General features: G+C 37.8%; 1 protein-coding gene across 5 annotated transcripts in view; it reads left to right on the top strand.

Moving 5' to 3' along the window:
- The window catches only part of LDAH (lipid droplet associated hydrolase), a 152,065-nt gene that overhangs the window by 123,116 nt on the left and 12,294 nt on the right, over nucleotides 1–16,655 (top strand). For all 5 annotated transcript variants that reach the window (XR_003115341.1, XM_025354641.1, XM_025354640.1 and 2 more), the window contains one exon: nucleotides 11,355–11,437. Coding sequence is in view for 4 of the 5 variants with exons in the window: in XM_025354641.1 (XP_025210426.1) it covers nucleotides 11,355–11,437 (83 nt within the window). In the remaining variant the exon portion in view is untranslated. The remainder of the gene's footprint in view (nucleotides 1–11,354; nucleotides 11,438–16,655) is intronic.

The following is a 16,655-nucleotide window of genomic DNA, read 5'->3' as shown; positions in this document are numbered from 1 at the left end:
TTTCCATTCATCAATTGATGGACATTCAGATGGTTTGCACTCTTTGGCTATTATGAATAATATTGCTGTAAACATTCATGTACAAGTTTTTTGTTGGCGTATGTTTCTAATTCTCTTGTCTACAGGTGGAATTGCTGGGTATATGGTAACTCTATATTTAACATTTTAGGGAACTGCCAAACAGTTTTCCAAAGTTCCTGTACCAATTTATAATTCCACCAACAAGATATGAGAGTTACAGTTTCTCCACATCTTAACACTGGTTGTTTGTTTTTTTTATTATAGCCATCCTAGTGAAGTAGTATCTCATTGTGGTTTTGATTATATTTCCTTGATGACTAATGATGTTGAACATCTTTTCACAAGCTTATTGGCCATTTGTACAGATTGAATATCCCCTATCTGAAATGCTTGGGAACAGAAGTGTTTAGGATTTGGGATTTTTTTTGGATTTGGAAATATTTGCATACACATACTGAGATATTTTGGGAATGGGACCCAAGTCTAAACACAGAATTTACTTATATTTTATATACACCTCATACACATAGCCTGAAGGTAACTTTGCACAATATTTTTAATTTTGTGCATGAAAAAAGTTTTGACTGCAACCCATTACATAAAGTCATGTGTGAAATTTTCCACTTGTAGCATCATGTTGGCACTCAAAAAGTTGAATTTTGGAAGATTTCAGATTTTGTGTTTTTACATTAGGTATACTCAATCTGTATATCTTCTTTAGAATATATTTAGAAATGTCCATTGCAATCCTTTGCCCATTTTCAATCAGATTGTCTTTATTATTGATTTGTAAGAGTTCTTTATATATTATGGCTAGAGATCTTTATCAGACATATGATCTTTTCCCATTCTGTAGATTGTCTTTTTTACTTTCTTGATGGTGTCGTTTAAAGCGCAAAAGGTGTTAGTTTTGATGAAGTCCAATTTATTTTACTTATTTTATTTTTGTCACTTGTGCTTTTGGTGTCATAGTTACAAACCATTGTGTAATCTAAGGTCACAAAGATTTATTTCTCTTTCCTACTGAGAGTTTTATAGATGTAGTTGTTACATTTAGGGCTATGATCCATTCTGAATTTATTTTCTATGTCATGTGAGGTAGTGATCCAGCTTCCTTCTTTTGCATATGTATATCCACTTGTCCAAGTTCCAGTTGTTCAATGTTTATTAATTTTATTATCTTTGTCATTTCTGCATCAGTTTTGACTGATCAGTTTTTCTCCTCATTTGGGTTATATTTTCTTGCATTGCATGCGTGATAATTTTTTATTGGATAGCTTACATTCTGAATTTTACCTTGTCGGATGCTGGATATTTTTGTATTTCTATAAATATTATTGAGCTCTATTATGGAACACAGTTTTGTTATTTGGAGATGGTTTGATACTTTCTGGTCTTGCTTCTAAGCTGTTAGATGGTACCAGAGTGGCATTTGGTTTAGGGCTAATTTTACTCCACCACCAAGGCAAAAACTTCTCTGAGTTCTCTAGTTAGCAGTCCCCAACCTTTTTGGAACCAGGGACCAGATTTGTGGAAGACACTTTTTCCCTGGACCAGGCTGGGGGTATGGTTTGGGGATGATTCAAACACATTATATTTATTGTGTACTTTATTTCCATTATTATTAAATTTTAATATATAATGAAGTAATTATACAACTCACCATAATGTAGAAAAGTGGGAGGGAGCCCAGAGCTTCTTTTCCTCCTGCTAGACAATCCCATCTGAGGGTGATGGGAGACAGTGACAGACGGTCAGGCATTAGATTATCATCAGGAGCACATAACCTAGATCCCTTGCATGCGCAGTTCACAATATGGTTCGCATTCCTCTGAGAATCTAATGCTGCCAGTGATCTGACAGGAGGCGGAGCTTAGGCAGTAATGTAAGCAAAGGGGAATGCCTGTAAATACAGATAAAGCCTCACTTGCTTGCCTGCTGCTCACCTCCTGCTGTGTGGCCCAGTACTGGTGCTGCTCTAGTTGATGCATTGTTAGTTATGAGGTTCTGCGTTGGACTGGTAGAGACAGTAACTATTGTCATTCAGGGATTATTCCCTCTAATTCTTTCAGATGATTCCTTCCCCCAGCTTCTCAAAGTTTTTCATACAATTGAGCTGATCAGTACCTAGCTGAAATTCAGGGAGTCCCGTCTGCAGATCTCTGGAGCTTTCTCTCACTCACTACAGATTTCTCCTTCTACAACTCTGCCCTGCCAAAAACCACTGCAGTAGCCTCCCCAAACTATCACCTCTATCTCCTTAATTACAAATGTATTCTTTTAATCAGGTATGTTAACATGACAAGCATGGAGACAACTGCCTTTTAAAGAAGAGTTACTTACAGTTCTTGAGAGGAGAGGGCATTCCACACTAGGCAGGGCCTCATGGGAAGCACCCGGTTGGGGAAGGAGGCAGAAGGAGCAGAGGAGAGCATGGCCCACAGCCTTCATTGTGGTCACCATGGAAAGGAAGGGATGAGGCAGGTTAGGCAGCTGAGCAGGTTTAGTTAGGATTGGCTGGTATGAAAAATTTTGGTGGGCTTTGAGCTATAGGGGTAGTTCCTGGATGTCTTGTGTCTGGTCCTGAAATGATTTCCAGCAGGATTTAGAGTGATTTAGAGTATTTGGCTTGTTGTGTGGGAGTTTTCTAAAGGAGGTGGTTGGTGGGTATGGCCTTTGGATTGGTTGTTTGCAAATGAAAGAAATGTTCACCAGGGAATCATTTGCTATCTCTAAGAATTAGCTAGTCATGGGAGGGGCAGCCTCTCCCCGACAAGCAAGGCCTCCAAGATGTCAAAGCATCATAAAATGAAGAAAATAAAATATGATTAATGCACTTATCAACTCAGGGAGATTACCAAGCTCTGCTTGTACTTCTCCTTCTTGCACTGTAGACTGACAACTTTTCAGATTATAAGCTGAGACAGTCATAAGATTCCTCTCATTCGTTTCTCAGGGATTGCTGTCTTTTTGTTGCCCAATACCCAGTGTCTTGAAAACTTTTTTCTTCATGTATTTTGTCTTTTTTTTTTTTCAGTTGTTTCGGGATTTTAGGTAGGAGGATAAATCCAGTCCCTCTTACTCCATCTTGTTCAGAAGTAGAACTGTGGAATATCATTTACATTTGAAATTAAAATTCAGTTGAGATTTTTGGGAACCAATAACAGTAAACAGGTTTGGCTTCTATATTGATAATTCAGCAGTCTTTATTAACAGATTGGAGTGGTAGAGCAAGGTAGAGAGAAGACAGAGCATCTAAGCTAAGACAAAGGATGGATGGGAAGACTTCAAGTAGACAGAATGCCATGAACCAAATGGTTGAGGATGCAAATTTTATGTGTGTTTAGAGGATAAGTAGCTCACATTCACTGGAAAGCATGCAGTCTTTAAATGGAGCCAAGCTTCAGCATAGGTTGGGATCAGATTTTGTAGAGAAGGCTAATGGGAAGTATAAAGAAAACGAGAATTTCTCTTTCCATAAAATCTGTATTTTCCTCATGGTGTTCCCCAAACTTTTTTTTCTCCTAAGCCGTCATTAATATTCATTTTTCATTCCTTCACTTTCTCCTAGTATCTAATCCATTAGCTCTGTAAGGTCTACCTTATTTGTAGCTGTAGAACTTCACTGTTCAATAAGGCAGACATTAGCCATATGTGGCTATTTAAATGTAAATGAATTAAATAAAATTGAAATTTCAGTTCCTTATTGTCCTGGCCACATTTCAGGTGTTCAAGAGGCACATCTGTCCAAGGGCCGTTGTATTGGTTGGACAGCACAAGGAACATTTCCACCATCACAGAAAATTAGGTTGCATAGCACTACTCTAGAATGTGCTCAGAGGCAAAATTTTAAATTTCATATGCAGTATAACTATGTGAAAACTAAGACTTAACAATAAAATTTTAAAGATTTAAAAGAAGTGATCAAAATAGCAATATTGATTATTTTTCACTAAGCTCTTGCTAATCATTTCTTCTATTCATATAATTTCTGTGTTTTGTATACAGAGCACATGTTTATAGTAAGAAAAATTATGTCTTCGGTAATTTATTCTTGTTCGTACTATAAGCACTTTAAACCTCATTCTCTCCCCACTAGACAATATAATAGTATTTTAACTAGTCATCTGCCTCTAGCCTTGCTCTGCTGGTAGTTATCTTGGTATCTGTTACTAAAATTATATCCTGAATCACAGATTAGTTTTCATTTTCCTACTCAAAAACTCTCAGTAGGTCACCAGTGCCCGAGGAAAAATTTGCAGCAGACTCATGATTCTGACATTCACAGTCCTTCATGATCTGGTAACCTGCCATTTCATTCTCAGGCATCACCACATCATTCCTGTGCATCTTACACTCCTGCATACCAAATTCATTCAGCTAGCTCCCTTTAAAGAACCCAGGCAAGCTTGTCATCTCATCAGTATTGTTTCCATGGTGAAACAAGTAACAAATTCAACACAAGTGGTCTAGAGTTGAACTTCTGCAACTTTTGTAGTTCTAGACTGTCTATAATGACATTTTTTTTATTATACTTTATGTTTTAGGGTACATGTGCACAACGTGCAGGTTTGTTACGTATGTATACATGTGCCATGTTGGTGTGCTGCACCCATTAACTCATCATTTACATTAGGTATATCTCCTAATGCTATCCCTCCTCCCTCCCCCGACGCCACAACAGGCCCCAGTGTGTGATGTTCCCCTTCCTGTGTCCAAGTGTTCTCATTGTTCAATTCCCACCTATGAGTGAGAACATGAGGTGTTTGGTTTTCTGCTCTTGCGATGGTTTGCTGAGAATGATGGTTTCCAGCTGCATCCATGTCCCTACAAAGGATGTGAACTCATCCTTTTTCATGGCTGCATAGTATTCCATGGTGTATATGTGCCACATTTTCTTAATCCAGTCTATCACTGATGGACATTTGGGTTTGTTCCAAGTCTTTGCTATCTTTGCTATTGTGAATAGTGCCGCAATAAACATACGTGTGCATGTGTCTTTATAGCAGCATGATTTGTAATCCTTTGGGTATATACCCAGTAATGGGATGGCTGGGTCAAATGGTATTTCTAGTTCTAGATCCTTGAGGAATATCCACACTGTCTTCCACAGTGGTTAAACTAGTTTACAGTCCCACCAAAGTATTCCTATTTCTCCACATCCTCTCCAGAACCTGTTGTTTCCTGACTTTTTAATGATCGCCATTCTAACTGGTGTGAAACGGTATCTCACTGTGGTTTTGATTTGCATTTCTCTGATGGCCAGTGATGATGAGCATTTTTTCATGTGTCTGTTGGCTGCATAAATGTCTTCTTTTGAGAAGTGTCTGTTCATATCCTTTGCGCACTTTTTGATGGGGTTGTTTTTTTCTTGTAAATTTGTTTGAGTTCTTTGTAGGATCTGGATATGAGCCCTTTGTCAGATGAGTAGATTGCAAAAATTTTCTCCCCTTCTGTAGGTTGCCTGTTCACTCTGATGGTAGTTTCTTTTGCTGTGCAGAAGCTCTTTAGTTTAATTAGATCCCATTTGTCAATTTTGACTTTTGTTGCCATTGCTTTTATTGTTTTAGACATGAAGTCCTTGCCCATGCCTATGTTCTGAATGGTATTGCCTAGGTTTTCTTCTAGGGTTTTTATGGTTTCAGGTCTAACATTTAAGTCTCTAATCCATCTTGAATTAATTTTTGTATAAGGTGTGAAGAAGGGATCCAGTTTTAGCTTTCTACTTATGGCTAGCCAGTTTTCCCAGCACCACTCATTAAATAGGGAATCCTTTCCCCATTTCTTGTTTTTGTCAGGTTTGTAAAAAATCAGATGATTGTAGATGTGTGGTATTATTTCTGAGGACTCTGTTCTGTTCCATTGGTCTATATCTCTGTTTTGGTACCAGTACCATGCTGTTTTGGTTACTGTAGCCTTGTAGTATAGTTTGATGTCAGTGTGATGCCTCCAGCTTTGTTCTTTTTGCTTAGGATTGTCTTGGGAATGCGGGCTCTTTTTTGGTTCTATATGAGCTTTAAAGTAGTTTTTTCCAATTCTGTGAAGAAAGTCATTGGTAGCTTAATGGGGATGGCATTGAATCTATAAATTACCTTGGGCAGTATGGCCATATAATGGCATTTTTATAGAAGGACTAAGTAGGATTGTGTTGTTCTATGGACATTTTGTGTTTCTATTATAATTAATATATATAGAAAAGAAACAGAAATTGAGATACCTTGATTATGAACGTAATTTACAACTGAAATCTCTGTAAAGGAATCTGGAAAGGTAAATCTACTCTTTACAATTACAGAATAATGCTTTATTGATGATCAGAGTGTTCTGTGTTGAATTTCAGGTGCTCTGAATTACAATGAGAAAGATCCAACTAAGGCAACATGGACCACATGAGTCATTCTTGCACATAATGAGGCCTGCCGCTTGGGGTTCTTCTGTCATGTACAAGAAGGCACTTGTGCTTTCACTCCTTGGGGCATAGTACTCAGCCTCATGGCAACAAGAGAGAAACTCAAACCTGGTCTGTCTGCAGGGAGTGTGAGAAAATAAGTCTTGTCCACCAATCTTGGCTACACTGCAAATAAAGTGTCTTTGAAACACTGTGTCAAGAAATTAGAATCTTAGCTGGGGCTAGCTTGTTCATATGATACTCAGTAATAGCCACATTACACAGGAAAGCTGGTAAGTGTGTGGCTGTTTATCAGGGGCTGCTGTAACAGGAAAGAAGCAGGTCACTCTGACTGCATCTAAAAGGAAAAACATTCTTCTACCCATAAGCAAACAGGGTATCTCATGTCCAGGGACAAAGAATCCTGAAAAGTCAAGGCTAAAGGAGGAAGCATGAAGAAATTATTTTCCTGAACTTTATAGCTCTTATATTTGTAGGGGAAATAATGGGATATAGAAGCCCAGTTTGTCAAAAATAAAATAGAAAACAAATATCCTAATAGGAAAACATGGCCCTTCCTCTGACAAGTATCTTAAATGAAAACTTTTCAAATTGGCATGACAACCTTTCTTCATGAGTTCACAGCTAACAAATACAGATGAGGTCATCAGACATAACTTTTAGAGCACATGGCTTTATACAATGCAAGTGTATCAGACATTTCCTCAACATGAGAGAGAGACCAAACCAGAAAAACAGACTGCGGGAAGGGGAGGTCAGGAAATGAATAATAAAATGACAGGAAAAAGAAAAAAAATCTTTCTTATAAAACAGCCCTGTAATCTCAGAAAGATGATATAACATCTGTAAAACAAAAAACAGAATGCTGTAAAAAAGGAAAGAGAACAAGAAAATGTTCTTGGAAATTGAAATTTTCACAGCCAAAATAAAAATTCAATAGAGAATTCAACACAGAAGGGAAAGTTGAAATCTCTTAGAAAGTAATACAAATTGAAAAAGAGAAGGGCTATTGAAGAAAAATGACTTAGAGGATTAATCTGAGAGATCCAATATCCTACTAGTAGGAGTTCCAGAAAGAGGGGATGGAGAAAACAGGGGAAGAAATTATCAAAGAAATAATAAAAGAAAAATTTCCAGAAAGAAAGTTGCTAAGTCCAAACAGTGAGTGGGCCCACTGGATTTCCAGTCTAATTACCGAATAGAAGACTTGTATTAGGGCATATTCCTGTGAAACTTCAGGATTCCAGAGCTAAGGGAGCTGAGTTTGAGGATAAGGAGATGGGATAGGGGCAGGGCAAAGGGAAGTAGTCACATTCCAAGAAACTAAAATTAAAATCATTAACCTTGGATGCTGGAAGATAATGAATTGGAGGGTAAGCCCCTTTCAGCTTAAAATTCTATATAGAGCCAAACTATGCTATTCATGTGGGAAAAGAAACAAAAATTAGACATGTAAACATTTATAAAAATTCCTGTGTATCTTTTTATTAGTTACTGGAAAATGTGCTTCAGTAAAGTAAGGGAATAAACCAAGAATGAGAAAGTCATGAACAGAATCCATAAAACAGGGAATTCAGTCCAGAGAAGTGGCAAAGGGAAGTCCAAGGATGACAGCTATGCAGCAGGCCTGGAGAGCGACCCGTCCAAGATTGGATCAAAACAATGGAAGGCTCTGTGGGGGGAGGGACAGAATAAATGAATTATTGGATGTGTTTGCACATTTGGGAATAAAATCTGATGCATTTTTGAAGAAAGGAGAGAATTTTCATTGTCTACCCATGAAAAAAGAAAATCAAATGCAATAAATAATTCTAGGAGAGACAAAATGATGTACAAAGAAAGAAACTATAACCTATTGAAAGGGAGGCAGGGAAGTGAGAGGGAAGAAAGGACAAGCAGATCACCTGGGATTCCATGAACCAGAGATAATGTGTTATTATTTTATTGTTTATCTTTTCAAATAAATCTGTACCATACACATGTATCTTTACAATAGTGGGATCATACTGTACTATTTCATGGTTTGCTTTTTGTCAGTTACTATTATTTTTAAATATGTATTTGACATTATATATTCTGCAGGATAATAGGTTATAGAATAATTAATTTAGTGAATAAGCCATAAGTATTAATCAAATCCCTGTTGCTTTAATTTAGTTGGTCCTTATAAATTCCCCGAAATACAGTAAAACAAAGACAGCTCTGGTTTTGGAACCAGGACTTATAAAGTCCAGCTTCTTAGTGTATAACTGCGACTAAATATCCTGTCCTGATTTAGGAGATTAGGCCAAGAAAATGCAGAATATTTACTCCTATATGTATTCATGCTAATATCACAGACAGACAAGAATGATTAAAGTGCTACTTTTTAGGATTACATCATGGCTATATTTAAGGGAGCATCTCCTACCCTGTTCTCTGTCTAGAGTGCTGCTAACCCAAGTGTCTGCTGGGTCCATTTTCTCATTTCATTCAAGTTCTCTGTTCACACAAGCCCTTATCAGGAAGGTCTTTTCAGTGAACTTTACATAAAATAGGCCACCTCTGTCACTGCGCAGACTTATCTCCTAAGCTGATTTTATTTTTCTCCATAGCACTTTCTCACCATCTATCATCTATCATCCCAAAAGCTGTATCTCAAGAATAGCTTTTCTGTCTTGTTTGTTGCTCCATCTCTGGCACCTAAAATAATGCCTGGCATAAAGTAAGTAGGTGTTCAGTCATCTTTGAATGAACAAACAAATGAATGAGTTAATTAACTGGGACTTAGAAAACAATGGGAGCAACCCAAGAAGGCAGGGAAGGGAAATTCTAAGTCGACAGTAGTGCAGATTAGAGCAGAAGGTCTAAGGGTCCTGGAAAGGAGGTCTCCAGGAATAATTGACTCAGAAAAATATTGAGTAGAGTTAGGGGGGAAAAAAAGGTAACTGTAACAAAAACAAATATTGGAAGACAGAGACTTGTAAAAATGGAAGTGTCGTTCTAGATACCAGTTGGCTCAGCAGTGAACAATATTTAGAAGTAAAAGTGTAAGTATATTATTTAAGTAAGAATAGAATAATTCAAAATAAGATATAAACATGTTGAGAAGATGGCAGGAAGGAATGGTAGGGCTGTAAAAGTGAGCTAAATCCTCATCTCTCACAGCAACTCAGCAAGGGTAACAAATAAGTTATCAAGAAATGGCAAGATGATCGTTAAGTGTTTAGATGTTTGAAGATAACTAGTGGAAGGACAGCTAAAAGAGTTAAGAGAGGCTTCCTCTAGGAAACGGGTCTAGAAATGGGAAATGATGGAAAAGGAAACTATGGTTTTGCACTAGAACCATTTCTGTGATATTTGATATGAAACTATATATGTGTGTGTGTTACCTTGATAAAACTTTAAACAAGGAAAGTAGAGGCAAAATGTAAAAATTAATAATCTGGGGATTGGGCATGGTGGCTCACATCTGTAATCCTAGCACTTTGAGAGGCCAAGGCGGGCAGATCATCTGAGGTCAGGAGTTCAAGACCAGCCTGACCAACATGGCAAAACCCTGTCTCTACTAAAAATACAAAATTAGCTGAGCGTGGTGGCACATGCCTATAATCCCAGCTACTCTGGAGGCTGAGGTAGGAGAATTGCTTGAACCCGGGAGGTGGAGGTTGCAGTGAGCCAAGATCGTGCCATTGCACTCCAGCCCGGGCAATAAAGAGCGAAACTCTGTTTAAAAAAAAAATAATAATAATCTGGAACTAAAATTACAGATGGTTGAAGCCACAGGGATGGAGGCAGGATGGGAGGAAGGCACGGGGAAAGTGCAAGTATGCTAAGGTCATGCCTTGTTTAGATGAGTAATTCCGGACAGCAAGAGAAAATAAAAAGTAAGTTTGCAGTTCTTAGGTAAGGCTTACCACTAGATGAATAAAAATGGAATTTATACTTTCAGATTGTTAATGAAAATAAATTTGTTAAATCCTGGGTGGGGAGGAAAATTCATCATTCACGCTAAAGATAAGAGTCAGAAATAACAAGAAAGCATAGGATATATAAAGCAAGATGACTGGAGTCAGACCAAATAGCTTTGATCTCAATATATGTGAATATGTTTAGTCCCTCTATTTAAGAAACAGAGACTTTCAAACTGCATTTTTAAAGAAGTTCGCTTACATGATTTCAAGAGACATACTTGAAACAAAATGACAAAAGATTGAAAATGAAGGGAAGGAGAGATGCTGGCAAAAAAAGAAAGCAAGATAACAATAATAATCCCAGTCAAAATGGAATTGAAGGTACAAAGCATTGAATGCAAATGTTCTTACCAGTACAAGAAAGCCACATACATTCATGTTATCTCTGACTTTCTTCCTCTTTCCTAGGTATTTGACATCTTGAAAGTGAGCATGTGAGCATCACTTTGCTTATTTTGCAGCCAGTATAATGGGACTAACCCTTATTGAAAACTCCTAGAGATCTTTAAATGTATTTTTAAAAATAAATAATCCTTTTGTTTCCTTTAAAAAAAAAAAAAAAAAAAGCCAGGATATTTTCATGTTAGTAACTGTTTGCATTTTCTTGGCATACATCATTTATTGGTAACAATTTGTGCTTCTAAGCCTTAAATCGAAATAGCACATATTGATCTGGTACAATTGCACACATCATCTGCTGTGGTATCTGACATTGGGCTGTGGAACTGTTAAACTTTTGCTATGGAGAAGCTAGATGAGGTTGGAAGAAGGTTCTTTTAAATGAAATGCTCTTGTTTCCAGAGACTGTGTGCATGTTGCCTGACTCACATTCCTCTGTTGGCCTCACCCGTATCTCTCATCAGATAGCACATGCCAAAAGAAAGGAGGAACATGAATTTACTAAAATTAACTTGAAATTTGTGTTTGTTCTATATATTCTAAATGTTTGACTTTTTATTTTTTAAATGTAGCTAATGCCGCCTACCTTGGGGGCCAAGAAATGATGGAGGTGGTGAAGAGAGATGACGAAACCATAAAGGAGCATTTATGTAAGGTAATCACTTTAGTGCTGTAAGGGGATAGATAAGAAGTAGATGGGCAGATATATTTATGAGGGCAAAGGACTAGAACTAGTTAGAATCTGTAAGACTTTAAGGGTTTGTAGAATGACACAGAGTTCTACTTCCAGTTAAAATTGAAATTATCCTTGAAGGTTGCGTAGAGAGTAGTAAAGCTGATTGCATAGTAACTTAAATATTTTTTTATCACCTGTTTTTGTTGAACTAATTTTAGAATCAATACTTCTCTATTTTGTCAATATATTTTAGCCTCTCTAGGCCTTCTACTGAGAAAACTCCATAATATTTATAGAATAAATGAATTATGTTAGAATAAAATGAAACAGTAGAAAATACATTATATGTTATATGACCTCATGACTAGTGAGCCTTTCTTATTCTCTAATGTATTGGAGTAGGAATGTCCTGCTCTGACCCTAAGATCAGTTTTGTGAAATATTCAACATTTGGGAGTTATTCTGCAAATACACACACATTTGGAAGCACCAGTCTCTGAAACTATAAGACTAGGGTTTAGTATATATGTCTAAGGTCACCCTAGAATTTGAATGACTGTGGTACTCCTGTGGCATCATTTGTCTGGCTGTCCATTCTGAGTAGGACAGAGCTGTACTAATACTATAGCCACTAGCCACATGTGGTTATTTGTGGCTAGCCTTAATTGAGATGTGCCATAAGTGTAAAACACACATTGGATTTCAAAAGTTTAGTTCCCCCAAAAGCAAAATATTTCATTAATTTTATATTGATTACCTGCTGAAATGATACTACCTTAGATATAGTGGATTAAGTAAAACATATTATTAAAAATAATTTCACCCATTCCTTTATACTTTTTTAAACATTGTAACTAGGAAATTCTAAAATTGCATATGTACCTTTCTTTAGACTTCTGTTGGACAGCACTAACCTTGAACTTTACAATTGGTGCTGAACTATGACACCTGCTGAAATGATCCCTGCTGAGTGGCAAACTCTCACAGGACTCAGGAGCAATCCACAACTGAAATACGAGACAACCCACTGGACTTAGAATGTCTTTATAAACCTTGATACATTTGACTTAAACTTTTCTACCTTGTTAATTCTTAATTCCATAACCTCCCAATACAATTATCTTAAAACAAGAAATGTATATGTTCTTAAAATTTTTTTTTAGAATATTTAAAATATTCACCCGTAGAGGACTTTTGAAAATGCCAATGTGTTTTTGTCTCATGGCCATAGTAGTCATCATATTTCTAAAATAGCAACTGGCTAGAGATTGAAATTTGGAAACCAGAAGGAAGCTCTCACTAGCCGAAGGGAGTGTGCTGGGGCTTCAGGGGGGCCCTCTCTCCGGGGCTTTCAGCTACTTCCAGTCATTGAGCGATGTGAAAATACAAGAAAAACAGTATTTTATTTTTCATTTAAACTATAAGTGAATCTGTTTCAAAAATGCATTTAAGTTCTTCCAGGTTGGGAGTTCATAAAAATAGCTCAACTCTCAGTTAATAATAAGACTGGCAGATGCTCACTTCCAAAATTCACACTTGCTGAACGACTAGACCCATCATGGGTCAGAGCCTGCCTTACCACCTGTGGAAGCCAGCTGCTATAAAATACTCATCATTTCTGGATTCAGCTTGTGTGTTGTGCTCAGAAAAAGGTCAAAGAAAGGTGCTAACTTATTCCTGTCCTAAGTGAAATCCATATGCAAGTGTAATCATTCCCAGATAGAGGACTGTTCGTGGTAATTATGTCAGGACTGTAAGTTTACTGAAATTTTATGGGGTAGATATGGGGGTATAATGGTAGATGGTAGACATTTCAAGGTTAGTATTAACACACAGTCATAGGACTAAACTTTTTCAACTCCAGGCAATAGTTTTGTTTTTGAGATAGCGTTAAATGTACTTGTAGAATATGGGGAAACAAAGCATTGTTTCATTTAATCACGCAAAACTACCTTGCAGTTAATTCATTATCCTTTCCACCAGCAAAATTCAAGCCCTCCGCTAGAATAATACAATTACAGCTCCTAAGTGAAACTAGGTACAGAGAGACAGGAAGTTTATTGCAACTTTTTGTTTCTGTAATAAAAAGAGGAAACATGCTGTAATTTAATATTGGTAGAAGTTGAATCAACATATGTCCCAATCTGCTTGAGAAAATAAGGAAACTTAAAAGTGCACATAGTTCTAGGAAGATAATGGGCATTGCCTCCTACCTTCCAAACACCCCCAATAACTAGTCAAACTAAAACCAATGTCCAGGATTAGAAATATTCCTATTTAGGTGTCTTAATCAAGGATATTAGTTCCCATTTCCACCCAAACAAAGGCATTCAGAAACTGCAGAACTATCCAGGACTGTCCAGTGTGAATAGTCGTCGAGCCACACATTTGTTGAAAAATCATTTCCTATATCTCAGTATTCAACTAAAAATAGTTCTGAAAAGTACATCTTTGTGCCATCCAGCCAGAATGTCATAGGAAAGTTAGTCTAAGAATAAGCTTTCTACTGTATCATGCAGACAGTTTTCTACTTCTTTCTCCTCCCCAAGAGAACTATCATACCATAATCTGCAGGCTTTGGTTCTAAATCCAAATTTTCTACCACTGGATTTCCATTTGACACAAGAAGAGAGCTTTTTATATGCTTGAGGAAAATGGGCATTTTTAGCTCTAAAAGATCTGTTGGGCTGATTATCCTCCTTCTGAGGTCCAGTGACTTTATACACAGTATTGGTCATAAAGTTATTTATTTTATTAAAATAATTTTTCTTTCCTGGAGCAAATATAACAGACTCATAGTTGTTTCCAAAGGAGTATACCATGGTTTATGGCATCATAGGTTATTTCTTTTTCCTTTTTTTGTTTTTTTGAGACAGAGTCTCGCACTGTCACCCGGACTAGAGTACAGTGGCATGATCTCAGCTCACTGCAACCTCCACTTACCAGGTTCAAGCAATTCTTTTGCCTCAGCCTCCCGAGTAGCTGGGATTGCAGGTGCCCGCCACCACACCCAGCTAATTTTTTGTATTTTTACTAGAGAGAGGGTTTCACCATGTTGTTCAGGCTGGTCTCAAACTCCTGACCTTGTGATTCACCCACCTCGGGCTCCCAAGGTGCTGGGATTACGGACATGAGCCACTGAGCCCAGCCTATAGGTTATTTTGTCATTTAACTAAATCCTGCTTGTCCAGTGTCATCCCCAAGAGGCCTTCCCGGTCCTTGGTTTTGGTTAGATGTCACTTCCTATGTAAAGTTACATTGCATTTATCACACAGTTTTTAAACGATCAGCCTTCACCTTTCCCCACTTTGAGGTAAGGAACTGTGTCTTCTTCATCTTTACATCCCCTAGGGCCTAGCATAATTCATACCTGGTAAACAGTCAATAAATATGTGCTAGAGAGATGGATGGTTGGGGAAGCCATTAATTAGAGTGTGGATTCTAAATCTTTTTTGTGCCATGCATCTCTTTCACTCTCTCATAAAGTTTTTGGATTCTACTCACAATGATGTTCTTAAGTGCATAAAATATACAAGATTACAAAAGAAAGAAGTTGTTGGATAATGAGATATAATAGCAGTCAGAATTACTTTTTTTAAATTTGTAATGATGAGTATAAATAATTTTTTAGTTACCTTGAGCAAGTTAGTGTGATTTGAAAATACTTACCATTTTTATAGATGACAAAATATAGGCATTACTAATATTATGGCTTGTTGCCTGTATTCATAATTGAAAGAAATACTAAATTTTGGTTAGAGATTAACAAAACTAAACGTGTAAATGTTTCCCAAGTTCACATAACCCCTCCTGCAAACCCCTGCACCTGTACACCGCAAGCAAAGAAGCCCTGCATTAGAGAAACTAGAAAGGGTTAGGTAGCATGATGTTGTGGCTTAGGCACTGGCCTGAGAACAAGAAGTCATGATATGCCACACTAAAGAGACTGTTTTGGGGAGCTATAGAAGGATCTAAGTGTGGGGGTAACAGGGGGACAGTCAAAACATTTGACAACCATGTGATATAGGCATTGACCAATCAGAATGTATGCCAGCTATGAACAGCCAGTTCAGGGGCACTAGTTCATATCAGTTAGCCCTAGTGAGACTAACAAATGAGAGGGATTATTTTGAGGGAAAATGTGTGGTATAATACTGGAAAAGGATGAAATATGAGTTGGGGAGCCTGTTTACAAGGCTTTTATAAGAACTAAGGCATTGGGATTGAGAATGGAAAGATTTAGGAGATAGAATCAAAGGTATTGAGTACTCACAGGATATCGGGGAATGGAGAGGAGGAATCTAAGATTATTTCTCTGTATCTGGACTTGGTAATAAGATAGGGAATATGGGAGGAGAAGCAGCAGCAAGTTATGGGAGATGGCTTAACAAGTGGTTCATTTTAGTACTTGTATTTGAGATGCCAGTGGGACATGCAAGTGGATCTGTGTCTGGCAGGCCCTGGATGTATGGGTATAAAGCTTAGAAAGCTTAGAAAGGTATTTGGGGCTGACTTTTGATTGGGGAGTGATGAGGCTGTAGTTAAAGCCAGGAACATGGGTAATAGCAGCCTAAAGAAGTATACAGAATAAGGAGAGAGGACTTCTAATGATTGATCGTTGGGGAACCCAGCTTAAGGGTTGGGAGGAAGACAAGGAGCCAATGAATGAATAGGATGGGAGGGGAGGTAACAAGGGTGGGAATGAGAACCAGGATGAAATAAACCAAAGGAAGAGAATCAACTGTGCGTTTTCGCCACCCCAGTCCCAGTTTGTCTGGAAGCCTCTGGAGTATTCTCTGTTTTATGAGGCACCTGGTGTGTTGGAGGCAAGTAAGAGGTCAGCACTGCCTTGTTCTGTCACTGTTCTAAGCCATAAGGGATGCATGTCTCATTCATTGAAAAGTGAACTCATGTTTGGTTTATAAACTTGAAGTTTTCAATTCAAACTCACTTAGGGGGGAAATTCTAAACTGCCATGACCACGTTTGGCCCAGGCTTATGGAAACAGCTGTTGTGTGCTACTGCCAGACTGAATCTGAGCATCACTATCAGTAAGTAGGAATCTGAAATTGTTCCAAAGAGAACACATGGAGTGCAGCTTTCAGATGACGTTAGGCAGTGGTGGAGGGGCTGCCTGCAAGGTGGTGCTGCCCCTATCCCCAGAAGGCCAGGCTAGGCCTACAGTGTGGCTTGGGAA

This window comes from Theropithecus gelada, chromosome 13 (genome assembly GCF_003255815.1).
Source record: "Theropithecus gelada isolate Dixy chromosome 13, Tgel_1.0, whole genome shotgun sequence".
Taxonomy (NCBI): Eukaryota; Metazoa; Chordata; class Mammalia; order Primates; family Cercopithecidae; genus Theropithecus; species Theropithecus gelada.
Note: the sequence above shows the minus strand (reverse complement) of the source record. Positions and strands in the feature narration are given on the sequence as shown.